This window comes from Lactuca virosa, chromosome 4 (assembly GCF_052849685.1).
Source record: "Lactuca virosa cultivar CGN04683 chromosome 4, Lactuca_virosa_CGN04683_v6, whole genome shotgun sequence".
In the NCBI taxonomy this organism is placed as follows: domain Eukaryota; kingdom Viridiplantae; phylum Streptophyta; class Magnoliopsida; order Asterales; family Asteraceae; genus Lactuca; species Lactuca virosa.
In genome coordinates, this window is record NC_136429.1 from 97,729,447 (window position 1) to 97,746,865 (window position 17,419).

Below are 17,419 nucleotides of genomic sequence, written 5' to 3' on the forward strand. Positions count from 1 at the left end.
TTGCCGGTTGGATATTCAAATCATTATGCTTTTGTAATTTCAACCAGTCATTATATCAGTATGAAATTACTGACAAAACGTGTATATTTATTAATTATTAAATTTTTTATTATCATTGCTTAATAATTAAGTTATAATTTAATTAAAAATTATTTTTAAATTTCTCACCGGGGGTGTCTTCGGGTTATAACCTTATATATATATATATATATATATATATATATATATATATATATATATATATATATATATATATATATATATATATATATATATATATATAAGTAGGTTCCGTTGAGATTCTGAAAAAAAAATAGAGATCTTGAGATTCAACCTCATCCACATATTTCTTATTTGTCGCTCTAGCGTTCCGACGTACCGACGCGGTGGGAGAGTTATAATCATAAATGATTATTCAGCACCGCCCATTCCTTTTACCCGTGCCACCTTCCCCACCCTCACAACCAGCACCGCCACTACCATTACCACCACCTCTGCCACCAACCGACCACACTACTGTCACCTCCATCACATCTACTACCGCCACATCTGCCACCAACCACCATAATCATATATGATTACTCAATCTGTGAACAGACATATATGTATAATTATTTATGATTAAGCATTCTCCACTGTTGCCGATACGCTGTAGCGTTAGAGCGGCAAATAAGAAACATGTGGCTGAGGTTGAATCTCAAGATCTTTATTTTTTTATAATCTCAACTGAACCATCCCATATATATATATATATATATATATATATATATATATATATATATATATATATATATATATATATATATATATATATATATATATATATATAACAAACTAGAATCGAACAAAGTGTGTGAGAGGTTGTGATGTTCAGAATAAAACAAGTATAAAATGATGATCAAAGTGACACAAGTTGTGTACAAGGAAAGTTGTTGATCCTTGCTAGGATCTCCGACATAAACTCTTGGGAGGTGATAATTATCACCTGCCTCGATGATTTATTTTAATTGAAAAGGTTGATTATAGAGAATATGTAAAGAATGTAAGTACAAGTATTGTAGTTTTGTTAAGTGTCATGTGCGGTGTAATAAATACAAGTGTTTTTATAGTCTAAAGCTAATAACAAGAACTCCGAGAATTTCGGGATCCTCCGAGATCAACTTCTAGACGTTACTTGACTTGGTCTTCCGGGTCTTTTGCATGGTCATGACGACTATTTGTTGAGAATAAGGCTTTGGCTGATTATTTCTGTACATGCGAGAAAAATAATAGAGTATATAACTGTTATAAATATTACCAGAATAAATAATAGTCAGGATCTTGAAGTATGTCTGGGGATCCTGAGGTTTGAGGATCTTGAATGTAGTTCTGGGATCCTAGCCCTAACAATTTCCCCCAAATTATTGCTGCAAAATATTTGAGGTTAGTTTGCCAAAATTTAAAGGGATAATTTAAAAAATAAAAAAGAAACAAAAGTCCTAAGGGGTTTTGAATCTTAAACCCTAACAGATAGAATTTATCCGTTCAAAAACCATCATAACCGGTCAAATCGATCTTTCTCTTTCTTCTATCATCAGCATAGATAGAGGCAATCGATTAGAGCTATTCTTCCACACGTCTTTTAGCTTTCATCCGAGGGTTTATCAGTCATCTTTGAAGCATTTCTTCTCACTTCTTCTTCTTAGTTTTCTTTTTATTGACCATGGGCAAGATAATGACCATCTCTCATAAGAACATTCTCGCCCCTCTCGAGGATGATTTTATCGATCAAAAGATCATGTCGTACGACGAGATCTGTTCTTTTGATGATGGTGATATTGAATCGTTGAAATCGACCGGTGCTTTCCCCAATGATGCTGTTTTTAAGCCTTTCACCCCAAAGTATCAACCTGATTTCGTTTCCTCCTATTGGGTATACTTCCCCGAATACCCTTTTTCTCTAGGTTTGAAGTACCCATTTTTTGGAATCATCTCCAAATTCTTCGACGTCGCTAAGATCTTTTTCATCCAGCTCATGCCTATTATTTGTAGGATATTGTTCTTGATCAACAAATTGAACCAGTCCAAACACCTATACATAGGTTTGCCTGATTTGGCTCATGTGTATGATCTTACTACCTTTGGAAGCTCCCACTTTCTTCTTAGACTCAAATCTCACAAGTCCCCTCTCGTTTTGTAAACAAAACATAATGACGGAGCATGGAAATAAAAATACTTCTTTGTGAGACGTGATTCGATCCTTGGTGGGGATTCCCTGTCGAAGACCTGGATTAAAAAGGGTAGGAATAGTTCATTCTTGTACTAAGGATCCTGGAATTCACTTTTCATTATTTTGTTTGTTGTTTTGCAACTTTCAGGTTTGAAGAGCTCATTCTCGTTGTTGAGGATATCGAAGAAAAGATAGAGAAGTTCCTTGCTGTTTTCGCAGCTGATAAATCCTTCAAATTTAATTGTTCTGGTCTCCAAAATGGTTCCTCCACCACTGCGCTAATGGCTGCTGGTAAGAATCCTTATTTTGCCTATAACAGTTTAGAATCAATGAGGATCCTGAATTAATAAGGATCCTGAACTAATAAGGATCCTGAACTAATAAGGATCCTATGTGATGTATAAGATCCAAGGTTACTCGCTCCAATGCCCGATTTGGTTTGTCTGATCTAGAAAACGATATGTCCAGCGGTCCGATTGTAGTGAAGAAGGAGAAAAATGGCTTGCCTCTTTCTCTTAAGAAATCTCGCACTGATCTTACTGTGAAGACCTCGGGTTTTCGAAAGAGGAAGGCCTTAGAAGCCACAAATCTGAACCTGGAGAATCGCAGAGCCGAGGAGGTTCTTTAAAAGTTGCTTTCCTTTTCCCAAGTTGTAAGTATCCATGTGATATTAGTTTCTGACTCCTACTTGTTTTTACTGACGCCATACTTGTTTCAGGTTTCTGCTCACATTTCCCAATCTGTACTTGATCTAAGGATCCGGGCTGAGGAAGTTGAGCGAGTCCTAAAGGAGTGGGAGAAGGAATGGAAGGTGAACAATGAAGATCTCCTCAAGAGGGTCGAGCTGTTGAGCAAGGAAAAGGCTGAGAATGAGGAAGAGCATGTTGCAGAGATGGAGGAGCTGATTGCAGAGGCGAAGTCCAGTGTTGCTATAGCCGTTTGGGAAACCAAGGCCAGGTAAGCTGAGGATGTCGCCAATGTAGGATCCTGGGATCTGGTGGGGAGGCGTGAAGCTTTGTCCAAGTTGACTGGTAAGCTTGTGAATACCAGTCAGGATCCTAAAGGGCGACCGTCAAAGGTGGACGAGGTGGAGAAGATCACTGCTGATGATAACCAGTTAACGGCTTAGGCCTGCAAAAATTTGGTTTAAGTAGTTTATGGTTTTCTTGGTGATGTAAGCTAATATTAATGTTTCCTTTTTGTGGGGCTGGTGGGAAAACCCTTAATGTTATTGTTGTTTTAATATTTACCTGCATATTTGATTGAATTGCGTGGTTATAGCAGTAGAATTTTTGAGGATCTTTATAATCAGGATCCTAAGGAGTTCAGGGTTTTCAAGAACTCTCAGGATCCGAATAACCTGAAAACAGTTAGTAATTCATGTAGGATCCCAAAACAGTCGAGATCCATCTAGGATAAACCTTCAATCATTTTATAAGAAATACAACTTTTGAGAAATAAGGATAGATAGAACCTGATTATCCTTCGTCTTCATGACCTTTGGGACCCACTTTCAGGAGAAGCATAAAGTTACAATTATTTACGCTCTATAGGATCCAAGAGTTCGTTCATGGAAGGATCCTTGTTCGTCAAGGAGGATCCCTGATCGTCTTTAGTTTAGTGAACTTTAAGGAGGATCTCTCATTTGGATTCGGCTGGAAATGAGTCTATCGTGGAAAATAACTGAAAGAACTTTTGCAACATTATAACGCTACAAAGTTTACATATTTTCTGGTGGAGTACGCCATCTTTAAGCAATACGTTGGTATCATAACTCTCGAAAAACCTTGGGAAAATTCAGAACTTAGTAAATTTTTGGGGAGGATCCCAAATTATATGATAACATAAAAATGGTATAAATTTTATTTATTTTCTGGGGAAGATCCCAACATGAAAATGTTATGAAACTCGTGTGTTTTCTGGGTAAAATCCCAACTTGAGATTACATGAAAATGTTGTAAACCTTGTGTATTATCTAGGGAAGATCCCAACTTGAGATAACTTGAAAATGTTATAAACCTTAGGAACTATCTGGGGAGGATCCCAACTTAAGATAACATGTCAATGTTATAAACCATATATTTCAACTTTAGGATCTTAACTTATGTTCAGAAATAAGAGGGTTGCGAAGTCACTGTAGCGTGAAATGACCCCCTTATTCACATCCCATAGTTAGATAATATGCGTCCAAGCGAGGTGTATAAACCTTAACTCATGTGAAAGAGGTAACTAACTCTTTAAACCTTAGAGGGGATTAAGTACCCTTATTCGTAGGAGAGATGATCAGTCTCTATTATTAGGATATTCGTCTTATGAATCATAGGGCGTTTGCAGTTATGGAAATCTTTGGTGCTAGGGTCTTCAAACATCAGGATCCTTAAATTTTCATTCATCAAGATCCTTGTACGTCAGGATCCTTATGTGTCAGGATCCCTAAGGATCCGGATCCTTGGGAGTTAGGATCCTTGAGTCCCTGTGCACAGCAAACATTAGCTAAGGGTGGGCGTTAGTCTAGCTAACACCCCCCGATGCTTAAGTCAGTAATGGTATTTAAAGAGAATAAATAGTAATAAAATAGAGGGTAAAAGTTAAATAGCATGTGTAATTTAAGTGTGTTGGAAAATAACTAATCTTACTTACATGAAATAAGCTTTAAGATGTATAGCATTCCAGGATCTTGGCAGGACATTTCCATCGAGGGTAGCCAACCAATATGCCCCCTTTTCTGCTTCGACATCTATGAGATATGGTCCTTCCCATTTAGGTTCCAGTTTACCTACATTAGGATCCTTGGTATTTCAGAAAGTTTTCCTTAGTACCAAGTATCCTGTTTAGAACCTTCTGACTTTTATATTTTTCTTGTACGCCTTGGTAATCCTCTGTTGACGAGCAGCGATGCAGATTTTGGCAAGATCCCTGAATTCATCTATAGTATCAAGATCCTAGGCCAGGATCCTGTCGCTGTCCTCTTGGTTTTGAAGTAGGTATCTTGCTGCTGGGATCACCACTTCAGTGGGAATTATTGCTTCCGTTCCAAACACTACGGAGTATGGGTTTGCCCATATCTACCTTGGAAGTGGTCCTATTTGTCCATAATACGAAATGAAGTTCTTCTGCCCATCTTCCTTTCTTCTCATCAAGCCTTTTCATCAAGTTGTTGACAATGATTTTGTTGCTAGACTCTGCTTGACCGTTGGCTTGAGGGTGGACAGGAGTGGACATTACCATCTTGATTCCCCAACTTGTGCAAAAGTCTCTTGTCCTTTTGCTTATGAACTAGGATCCATTTTCACATATAATTTCGGCAGGGATCCTGAACCTGGTCAGAATATTACATTTAATGAAGTAAACTACCTCTTTGTCTCTTACCCGGACGAAAGCTTCGGTTTCTATCCATTTTGAGAAGTGGCTAGTCATCACTAGCATAAAGACCTTTACTCCAGGAGCTAGTGGCAATTTACCCACTATATCCATTCCCCATTTCATGAATGGCCAAGGGGAGATGATAGGATATAAAAGGTTCTGCTGGTTCATGTAGGATGTTGTTATGTCTTTGACAGGCATCACATTTCTGAGCATGAAGGAAGGAATATTTCTTTATGGTTGGCCAGTAATATCTTGTCCTCAACACTTTGGAGCATAAGGATTTTCCCCCAGTGTGGTTTCTGCAGGCTCCTTCCTATATGTCCCTTTGGGCTTCTGCAGCTTCATGATCTTCTAAACATCTAAGGTATGGACCTGCCATAGATTTTTTGTATAACTTACCTTAGATTATAAAAAACCTTGAGACCCTTGTTCTGATTTCCCTTTAGCTTTTTTCTTCTTTAGGGATCATGGTATTCTGGAGGTATTCCATAATGGGTTAGGTCCAAGATCCTGAGGTTGGAGAATGATCCTTGATGTAAGGATCCTGATATGGAAGTGTCGAATCGGGATCTTCGATTGTAGTGACGTTAGTAGTCTCCACGTGATCGTTGGGATCCTTCAGTCGCTTGGCAAGATCCTAGATTGCTAGGATCAATTCGTGGGTTTTCGGGATCCTGGTTTACAACGGGATCCAAGATTGGCTAAAGCATCCGCTTTAGTATTGTCCTGTCTAGGAACCTGGTTTAAGCTAAATTCTTTGAATTCAGAGGCTAAGTTTTTGACGATCTGGAGGTATAGTGGTAATTTTTCTCCTTTTACTAAATAGGATCCATTAAAATGGTTAGTCAATAGTAAAGAATCGACAAATACCTGAAGATCCTTGATTTGAAGATCTTTGGCCAGCTGTAATCCCATGACTAATGCCTCAGATTCTACTTCGTTGTTGGTTGCATTGAACTCACAGCTGATTGCTTGGGGTAGGATGTCCCCCTGTGGCAATTTTAGTATGATCCCCAAGCCAATTCCTCTTTTGTTTGATGTTCCATCCGTGAATAGCATCCATTTTCCCATGTTCTCCTCTTCTAGAAATTGTTTGGCTTCTATTTCAACTTCAGCTCTTAGATCATCACTAAAGTCATCCACAAAATCTGCTACTGCTTGAGACTTTATTGTTGATCTTGGCTCATACTTTATGTCATATGTGCTTAACTTCACGGACCACTTTTCCATCCTTCTTGACATTTTTGGTTTTCTCATAACATTCTTAATGGGATAGTTAGTTCTTACAGTTATAGGGTGTGTTTCAAAATAATGTCTTAATTTAGTAGAAGCAGTTACTAATACAAGTATAAGTTTTTCAAGGTGGGAGTACCTAGTCTCAGGATCCAGGAGACTTTTACTTACATAGTAGATGGGATGGTGGTCGCCATTAAGATGCTTAGCTAATATTGCACTCACTGCGTTTGAGGATACTAAGAGGTAGAGAAGCAGTGGTTCCCCGTTTAATTGTTTTACCAATAGGCGTGGTGAACTTAAATATCTTTTAAGTTCCTGGAAAGCATCCTCATGTTCCTGGGTCCACTCAAATCTTTTTTTCCTCTAAAAGATGTTTTATAAAGGCTTGCATCTTTCTGAGGATCTTGAGATGAACATGTTTAGGGCTGCCAGTCTTCCTGTAAGTCTCTGAATATCTTTTGTCGAGGATGGTGATCTTAGATCGAGGATGGACTTAATTTGCTCTGGGCTTGCTTCAATTCCTCTTTTGGTTACCATGTATCCCAGGAACTTACCTGATCTCATCCTAAAGTGGCACTTGTAGGGATTCAACTTCATGTTATATTAGTACAGGATGTCAAAGGCTTCTTCGAGATCCTTGAGGTGATCCTTAGCTTTTTTGGACTTGACCACCTTGTCATCGATGTAGACTTCCATGGTGTCCCCCAATTTCTCTTTGAACATCTTGCTGACCAGTCTTTGGTATGTTGCACCCGCATTTTTAAGACCAAATAACATGCCAATTTAACAATAGATACCTTTTAGAGTTATAAACGTCATGTCCTCTGTGTCAGAGGGTTCCATCTGGATCTGTTGGAATCCTGTTGATGCATCCATGAATGTCAATAATTCATGACCCGTTATCGTGTCTATCATGGAGTCTATATATGGTAGAGGGAAAGGATCCTTGGGACAAGCCTTGTAAAGATCCGTGTAATTTATACACACTCTGCACTTACCATTCTTTTTTTGTACCACAACCACATTAACTATCCATATTGGGAATTTCACCTCCTTGATCATCCCAATTTTGAGAAGTTTTTCTACTTCTTCTTGTATAACTTGGTTTCTTTTCGGCGCAAATTTCCTTCTCTTTTGGTGTATCGGTCTGAAAGATGGATCAATGTTAAGTTTATGGTTTATTATGCTTTTATCAATACCTACCATGTCCTCATGCTACCATGCAAACGTCTTGCTTCTAGCTTTTAGGAACTTTATAGATCATGTCCGCCTTGTTTAGGCATTCAGGATCCTATGAGAACTTTGGCTTCAAGATCCTCAAGGCCCAGGGGCACTTATTTTATATCTTGCTCTCTTTCTTCTAGCACGTCCTGTACCCCTACTTTAATTGCTATGCTTTTCGTGGTATTGTTGAAGATTTCATCGAAGTCTTGTAGCATTCCTTGGATTCTTGTTGATCTCCTACGATCTTCACTGTCCCCCATGGGGTGGGCATCTTTACGCATTGATGATATGTCGATGGGACAGACTTCATTTCGTGGATCTACGGTCTAACTAGTATGACATTATAAGAGGATAACATACCAATTACAAAAAAACATTGTATAGAGTTTACACCCTCTATGTAGATAGGCAGCTTTATCTCGCCGATGGTGTGCTTGGTTTCGCTGCTGAATCCAATCAGCACTGAGGATCTTGCAACTATCTTAGACTCTGGGATGTTCATTCTTTTCAACGTGTCCAGGAGTATGATGTTGACGAAGGATCCTCTATCGACGAGGATCCTTCCCACAAAATGGTTGGCGATGTAAAGAGTAATCACAAACCTGTCATGGTGAGGATCCTGGACGTCTTGTCTATCTGCTTCATGGAAAGTGATCTCCTTCTCGTCTGTGATTGATGTGTTCTTCTGTGCTCCTTTTTCCTTCTTTGTTTTGGATACTTTGTCGTGCCTCTTTGATGTAGAATAAGAGGTACCACAAATGTCAGATCCTCCAGAGATCACATTGATTACCTTGGCGTCAGCAGGGCGATGCTAGTTTGTCGAGGATCTTCTGAGGATCCTGATCTTTTTCTTTGGATCTCTCCTTTCTTCTTCCAAGGATTTCTTTGAGGTACCCTTTTCCTAAGATGTAGTTGATCACCTTTCTGAGAGCTAAACAATCCTCTGTGATGTGACCGAAGTCTTCATGGTATGCACACCATTTGGACCTGTCTTTCCAAGAAGTGGATTTTTCTCCCTTTCTTGGCCATCTTGCTTTGTCTCCAAGATACTGCATAGCAAATATTACACCTGAAATATCCACAGAAAAACAATAGTTAGTAATCTTAGTAAAATCTTCTTCCTCTCCCTCATATTCAAGGGCATTAACCCTATGATGGTCAGATTTGGAATATGGTTTTGACTTATAGGATCTTTCGGCCGAGGAATCGGCCTTTCCATTGGGGTGATCATAAGAGCTTGGTGGGTTGCTCCTTTTTTGGATCTCCTTGTCTTCTTCGATTCCGATGAACGTTAGTGCGCTGTTTCTAACTTCGTCCATCCTTTTTCATGGAGTCATTACGAGGTCCTCATAGAAAAGAGAATCTTTCTTCAAGCCCATTTTAAAGAGAATCTTCCCTGCCAAACCTGTTCACAAAAGTCCTAAGGGATTCCTTAGGATCCTGGACCACCCGATAGAGATCACTGGTGATCTTTTTGAATGTTCTGCTACAAGAAAATTGATTGTTAAATTGTTATGGATAATATCTTAGAAGCTACAATAAGATCCTCGATCCTAAGGATCCTAAAACCTTAGGATCCTCGAACCTCAGGATCCCAAATATACTCCAGGATCCTGACTAATATTTTTTAATATATTTATAACAATTATATATATTCCATTTTTATTCTCACATGTGCAGAAATAATCAGTCAAAGTCACACTCTCAACGAATAATCGTCACAACCATCCAAACGACCCGGAGGACCAAGTCAAGCAACGACTATAAGTTGATCTCTGAGGATACCGGAGTTTTTTGAATTCTTGTTATTTGATTTAGACTATATATATCACTTGTATTCATCACACAACACACGAATTTTTGGCAGAATACTAGAAGTTGCACTAGTACTCATTATATTTTCTCTGTAATTATTCTTTTCAATCAATAAAATAATAAAGGCATGTGATCATTATCACCTCCCAAGGTTTTATGCCAGAGATCCTACCAAGGATGAAGGGCTTTCCTTGTAATCACTTGTGCAATCTTGTTCTAATTTCGTCAATTAATTCATCCACAACACCATAACCTCTCATACACTTTGGTTGATATCCACATAGTCGTTTTTTACCAAAACAATTTGGCGCCCACCGTGGGGCCGTGGTGTTCAAAATCCCTCAGAAAATCATGTATGCTCAATCGACTCTCTCCTCCTCCTCGATTCCTCCCATTTCCTCTAAAAACCTCCCACCACCACCGGCTGGAGCTCCCAATAAAGTCTCTGAAACACCGAAGAAGAACACCTCTTCAGTTACCCCGGGACTCCAGGATCCTCATGTGTTGATTTCCAACAACGAGATATTTGCTATAATAAAGAGACTAGAGGGACAGGTCGCCCAACAGCATGAGGATAATAGGACGATTCTCAAGGAAGTGGAAAGAATAAGGACGGGAATCCACAAGCCTCAAGAGGCAGCGCCCTCGGTCTTCCAGCCAATGATCCTGAACTTTGACAACCCATGATCCTCAGCGATCCGTCGCGAGATAGGATCCTCAATACCGACCTCTATTCCCGCTTGGGGTGCAGCTCCAAGAGACCAAGACCATATGACTCAGGATCCTAACGAAACCTTTGTTACTCCCAATAACAGGGATCCTGGTAACTCTATCAATAATAAAAAATTTACAACTAACTCAATGGATCTTGACACAGGTTTAAGCCCGATCATGGCTAAGGATCTACAAGAACTAAGACAGATGATCTCAAGCGTACCCGGAGTAGTTCAACCGGTACCAGAAGTATCCTCCACAAGTCACAGGATCTCTAGATTCATTCCAACGATAGCTGATATTGAAGTTCCAAAACACTTCCAGACCCCCAGCATGAAGCCCTACAACGGAACTATGGATCCTGAGGAGCACGTGGCACAAAATAGGGAGAGGATGGAAATTATTCCCATCCCCACTCACTTGAAAGAAGATTTCATGTGCAAGGAATTTGGTTCCACCCTCACAGGATCTGCTCTAAAATGGCTCCTTAACGTTCCTCCTTATTCGATGACATCATTTTTTCATTTGATTAATTTATTTAACAATCAATTTTCTTGTAGCAGAACATTCGAGAAGATCACTAGCGATCTCTATTGAGTGGTTCAGGATCCTAAGGAATCCCTTAGGATTTTTATGAACAGGTTTGGCAGGGAAGCTCTGAGTATCCCCAACATCGACATGGCGATTGGATTCGAAGCCTTTAAAATGGGCTTAAGGAAGGATTATCCCTTCTACGACGATTTGATAATGACCCCATGTAGGAGAATCGATGAAGTCAGGAGCAGGGCATTGAGATTCATCAGGCTCGAAGAAGACAAGGAGATCCAAAAAAGGAGCAACTCGCCAAGCTCGTATGATCACCCCAATAGGAAGTCAACTCCTCGGCCCAAAGATCCTATAAATCAAAGCCTTATTCCAAACCCGACCATCATAGGTTTAATTCCCTTGAATATGAGGGGGAGGAAGAATATTTCCCTAAAATTACTGACTATTGTTTTTCTGTGGATATTTCAGCTGTAATCTTTGCCATGTAAGACCTTTGAGACAAAGCCAAATGGCCAAGGAAAGGAGAAAAATCCATCGTTTGGAAGGACAAGTCTAAATGGTGTGGATATCATGAGGACTTTGGTCACGTCACGGAGGATTGCATAGCTCTCAGCTATCTCCTGAGCAAAGGATACCTCAAAGAAATCCTTGGGAGAAGAAAGGAAAAATCCAAAGAAAAAGACCAGGATCCTCAGATGATCCTCGAAAGACCAGGATCCCCCCCAGGGTGACGCCAAGGTGATCAATGTAATCTCTGGAGGATCTGACATTTCTGGTACCTCCTACTTTGCAGAAAAAAGGCAAGCCAAGGTATCTAAAATGGAGAAGGAAAATGGACCACGAAAGAACACAACGATCAATAACCAAAAGGAGATCACCTTCAATAAAGCGGATAGATAGCACGTCTAAGATCTTCACCATGACGAATTAGTAATCACTCTATACATCGCCAATCATTTCGTCAGAAGGATCCTTGTCGATGGAGGATCCTCAGTAAACATCATACTCCTTGACTTGTTAAAAAGAATGAACATCCTGTAGACTGAGATAGTTGCAAGATCCTAACTACTGATCGGCTTCAGCGTTGAAACTGAAGCACACCATCGGCGAGATAAAGCTACCAATCTACAATGAGGGGGTAAATTTTGTACAACATTTTTGTGTAATTGACACATTATCCTCTTATAATGTCATATTAGGTAGACCATGGATCCATGAAATGAAGGTTGTTCCATCGACATATCATCAATGCGTAAAGATGCCCACCCCATGAGGGATAGTGAAGATCATAGGATACCAACAAGGTTCCAAGGAATGCTACAAGACTTCGATGAAGTCCTAAACAATACCAAGAAAAGCATAGAAATTAAGACAGGGGGCACCAGGCGTGTTGGAAACAAGAAAGCATGACATAAAAGAAGTGTCCCTGAATCTTGAAGATCCTAAAGCCGAAGTTCTCATAGGATCCTTAATGCTCGAACAAGTCGAACAGGATCTCCTAAAGTTCCTCAAGGACAAAAGCAAGACGTTTTCATGGAAGCATGAGGACATGACAGGTATTGAAAAAAGCATAATAACCCATAAACATAACACTGACCCATCTTTCAGGCCGATACACCAAAAGAGAAGGAAGTTTGAACTGGAAAGAAACCAAGTTATACAAGAAAAAGTAGAAAAACATCTCAAAATAGGCAAGATCAAGGAAGTGAAGTTCCCAAGATGGCTGGCTAATGTGGTCGTGGTGGAAAAGCAGAATGGTAAATGAAGAGTGGGTGTAGACTATACGGATCTTAACAAGGCCTGTCCCAAGGATCCTCCCCTCTACCACACATCGACTCCATGATAGACACGACAACGGGCAACGAATTACTGACGTTCATGGACGCATCGACAGGATTCCAATAGATCCAGATGGAACCCTCTGACCAAGAAGACACGACATTCATAACTCCAACATATATCTATTGTTACACCACTATGCCATTTGGTCTTAAAAATGCAAGAGAAACATACCAAAGGTTGGTGAATAAGATGTTCAAGGAGAAACTGGGGGACACGATGGAAGTCTAAATCGATGACATGGTGGTCAAGTCCAAAAAAACTGAGGATCACCTCAAGGATCTTGAAGAAGCCTTCGACATTCTAGACCAATATAACATGAGGCTGAATCCCTCCAAGTTCCACTTTGGGATGAAATCGGGTAAGTTCCTAGGATACATGGTGACCAAAAGAGGAATCGAAGCAAGCCCGGAACAAATGAAGGCCATCCTTGATCTGAAATCACCGTCCTCGACAAAGGATATTTAGATATTAACAGGAAGAGTGACAGCCCTAAACAGGTTCATCTCAAGATCCTCATAAAGATGTAATCCTTTCTACGACATCTTGAAGAAGAACAAAAGATTCGAGTGGACTCAGGAACATGAACATGCTTTCCAAGAGCTTAAAATATATTTAAGCTCACCACCCTTATTGGTAAAACCGCTAGATGGGGAACCACTCCTTCTTTACCTCTCAGTATCCTCAAACGCGGTAAGCGCTGTACTAGCTAAGGATCTCGATGGGGACCAACATCCCATATACTACGTAAGTAAAATTCTCCTAGATCCTAAGACCATGTATTCTCACCTTGAAAAACTTATACTTGCATTAGTAACAGCTTCTACTAAGTTAAGACATTATTTTCAAATGCACCTTATAATTGTAAGAACTAATTATCCAATTAAGAATGTTATGAGAAAACCAAAAATGTCAGGAAGAATGGAGAAATGGTTTGTGAAGTTAGGCACTTATGACATAAAGTACGAACAAGATCTGCCATAAAATCCCAAGCATTAGCAAACTTTGTGGCTGACTTTAGTGATGATCTCAGAGATCAAGTAGAAATAGAAGCCAAACAACTTCTATAAAAGGAAAACATGGGAATATGGACACTATTTACAGATGGAGCATCGAACCAAAGAGGAATTGGCTTGGGGATCATACTAAAATCACCACATGGGAACATCCTACCACAATCAATCAGTTGTGAATTTAGTGCAACCAGCAACGAAATAGAATACGAGGCGCTGATCATGGGACTACAGTTAGCCAAGGATCTTCAAATCAAGGATCTTCAGGTATTCGTCGATTCTTTACTACTAACTAACCATTTTAATGGATCTTATGCAGTGAAAGGAGAGAAGCTAGCTCTATATCTCCAAATCCTCAAAAACCTGGCTTCAGAATTCAAAAAATTTAGCCTAAACCAGGTTCCTAGAGAAGACAATGTTGAGGCAGATGCTTTAGCCAATCTAGGATCTTCATTAAGGATCCTACCGGAAACCAAGATCCGTATGTGACAACCCGAAATTTTTTGCCTTGTAAGTCCAGCCATTCAATTCAACCGAGTGTCAGACCCATTTCTGCTATCTTTTAGCATCATTTAGAGTCTGTTTAAGGGTTCTAAGCTCAGCACAATCAAGCTATGGGTTTAGGGATGTGTCAGCTAAAGTTCTTCGCGTTGAAATCGAGCCGAACACTCCATCCAAGGGAGTGTACGACCGTACACATGGGTGTACGGCCATACACCCATGATGACCGTGAACCCTTGCCCTTATGAAGGGTATCCCTTCATTTCTAGTCATTTCTCTCAATTCCAAGGCTAGAAAGTCGATTCTCTCTCAACTATCATCGAGTTCTTCATCATAGATCGTCAAAAACGTAAGTGTTTCTTCCATCTTTGAGTTGTTATCCTTCTTAATCATGTATCACCTTTTGATTTCATCCATGAAAATCATCTTTTTGGGTAGATCTTCAATATCTTCATCTTTCACCAAGAACACACACTTGTTCTTGGTGGCCGTGAACCCTCTTTTGAGCCTCCAAATCGTAAGTATCCTTTCCATATGCTTAGTATACGTTAGATACTCTTGTTTAACACCTTATAATTGACCATTTAGCTAGAAAAAAAGGAGTGTATGGCCGTACACCCTTGCATGGCCGTACACACCTCAAAACACCCCAAAAGGGCCTCCAAAATGAGAACCTAGTTCATAATCTTGATGAGCAATAGACCCACAAGCTTCCCCATGGTTCAAACACCCTCTTGTGCATGTTTTACCATGAGTGTACGGCCGTACACTCCATGGCCGTACACCCCTTGGCCGTACACCTCATGTTGGAGCCTTAAACCCCCTTTGATCAATCACATGTGATTGTAACACTTAGTTCAAGTGTTTCCTAGTCCCTAAGAATGTTTCCTTGCATGTTAGTTGTGTTAAACATTAATTTCATGCCTATATATTCCATTATACATCATTTAGGACTCGTTTGTGTCTCAGAAATTCATTCGTGGAACTTCTCATCCTTACGCGAACCTGCAATTGAATCACCCACATAAGGTGAGTTCATACCCCTATAATCAATCTTTTAAATGTTTTAAATGCTTTTAGGGGGGTGGGTAAGACAAGTTGAACACAATGATAATTGTGTAAATGTTTTGTGATAAACATCATTTTTTAGGATTGCTTATGTGTTTATAAGTGACCAAATCATTGCAAAAACTCTTTTAAAGTTATGTTACTTTATGGTTTATAAAACTCTGTTTTGAAGTACAATCATAACTCAGTAGTTAAATGAGTCTTTTCTTCAAGTCAGTAACAGTTCAAGTAAACATACTAGTAAATTATAATAGGTATAGTTTAGAGATTCAGTTCATACTATACCTAGTACAGGGAGGAGCATATTATAACTAGAACAAGGAGGAACATACTATAACTAGTATAGGGAGGATCATACTATAACTAGTATAGGGAGGAACATACTATAACTAAAACAAAAGAACAAATCATGAATTACACACTTATACTATATATTCCTAGTATCCTAGGAAGTTATCGTATCTTTAACTCATTGTTTATAACAAATTAAGGTAATAACACATCATTCCGGGTTTGCACAAACAACGGTACGAATACCACGTACCAAAGTTAGCAAACACAAGGTAAAACGTCATACCAGGTTTACACTAACAAAGGTACAAATACAACATACCAGAGTTAGCAAACACGAAGTATGATACAGGAAACACATAAACATATGTAAAACTCACAACAATATCGAGTCTTAGCAAACACGAGGTAATAACACATCATTCCGGGTTTGCACAAACAACGGTACAAATACAACGTACCAGGGTTAGCAAACACGAGGTAATAACACATCATTCCGGGTTTGCACTAACAAAGGTATGAATACCACGTACCAAAGTTAGCAAACACAAGGTAAAACGTCATACTGGGTTAACACTAACAAAGGTACAAATACAACGTATCAGGGTTAGCAAACACGAATTATGATATAGGAAACACATAAACATATGTAAAACTCACAATAGTATCGACTGAGGCGTTAAGAGTACAAGATTTCATTATTTCTAATAGTTGTCCAAACATTAGAATAACGCCACATAACTTACTCGTAACATGAACATTCAGTTAGAAGGTGACCTATAATGCTAACTTTATGATTCCTCGGTAGATACGTTAGGGATATATATTAGTTGAGTCCAGCAGATAGTAGGATGTGTGCTTTCCGCTTCATTTCTTGTTCCTTGTTTGGTTGTGGGCTTAAAGCAGATGCATCCAGTCTACTATCTATTCGATCTTAACTATATATATATATATATATATATATATATATATATATATATATATATATATATATATATATATATATATATATATCCGTATACACCAAGTAATCATAAGGAGTACCAGGTATAGGTCAGGTCATAGTATACAAATTCAATATACCGTTTTCTAGTATCAAAACATACTTTCAGATAGAACATTGAGTATACTAAACTAGAAACTTATCAGTGAAAGGTTTAATCTATTTTATTAAAACAGTACAACTTAAAGGACCTTAAGTGGTTAATTCTATAATACCTTAGTTTACACATCAGGGTTATATATATGTAATATCCAACAGATAGTTAGATGTGTGCTTTCCGCCTTACTTTCTGTTCCTTGTTTGGTTGCGGGCTTAGGGCAGATTCACACAATTAACTATCTGCTCGATATTAGATTATATATAGCTAGTATAAACTAAGTGATTATAGAAGGAACTATTGTGGTTATCATTTTTACTAAAGGAAATAAGGGTTAATCTTAAAGAATGTTTTCTTCAAATATAAAGGAACTATTACAGTTAACTCTGTGAGTACCAAATGAATACACCAAGGTTATATACAGTAAAGATCTAACAAACAATGGGATGTGTGACTTCCGCCTCATTTCCTGTTCCTTGTTTGGTTGTGGGCTTAGG

The 17,419-nt window shown here is 39.0% G+C and overlaps 2 protein-coding genes across 2 annotated transcripts; one reads left to right on the forward strand and one right to left on the reverse strand.

Moving 5' to 3' along the window:
- Window positions 1-6,226: 6,226 nt before the first annotated feature.
- Window positions 6,227-6,817, reverse strand: LOC145104804 (uncharacterized). Its single transcript, XM_079041982.1, has one exon. The coding sequence runs from the start codon at window positions 6,815-6,817 to the stop codon at window positions 6,227-6,229; it is 591 nt and encodes a 196-aa protein (XP_078898108.1).
- Window positions 6,818-14,028: 7,211 nt separating this feature from the next.
- LOC145104805 (uncharacterized) lies at window positions 14,029-14,451 on the forward strand. The gene has a single exon (XM_079041983.1). It carries the CDS (start codon window positions 14,029-14,031, stop codon window positions 14,449-14,451), a length of 423 nt encoding a protein of 140 aa, XP_078898109.1.
- The last annotated feature ends 2,968 nt before the right edge of the window (window positions 14,452-17,419 follow it).

Bases quoted from the DNA above. Each gene is read 5' to 3' on its own strand.
- LOC145104804 (XM_079041982.1), bottom strand. From the start codon at position 6,817: ATGTCAAGAAGGATGGAAAAGTGGTCCGTGAAGTTAAGCACATATGAC.
- LOC145104805 (XM_079041983.1), top strand. From the start codon at position 14,029: ATGGGAATATGGACACTATTTACAGATGGAGCATCGAACCAAAGAGGA.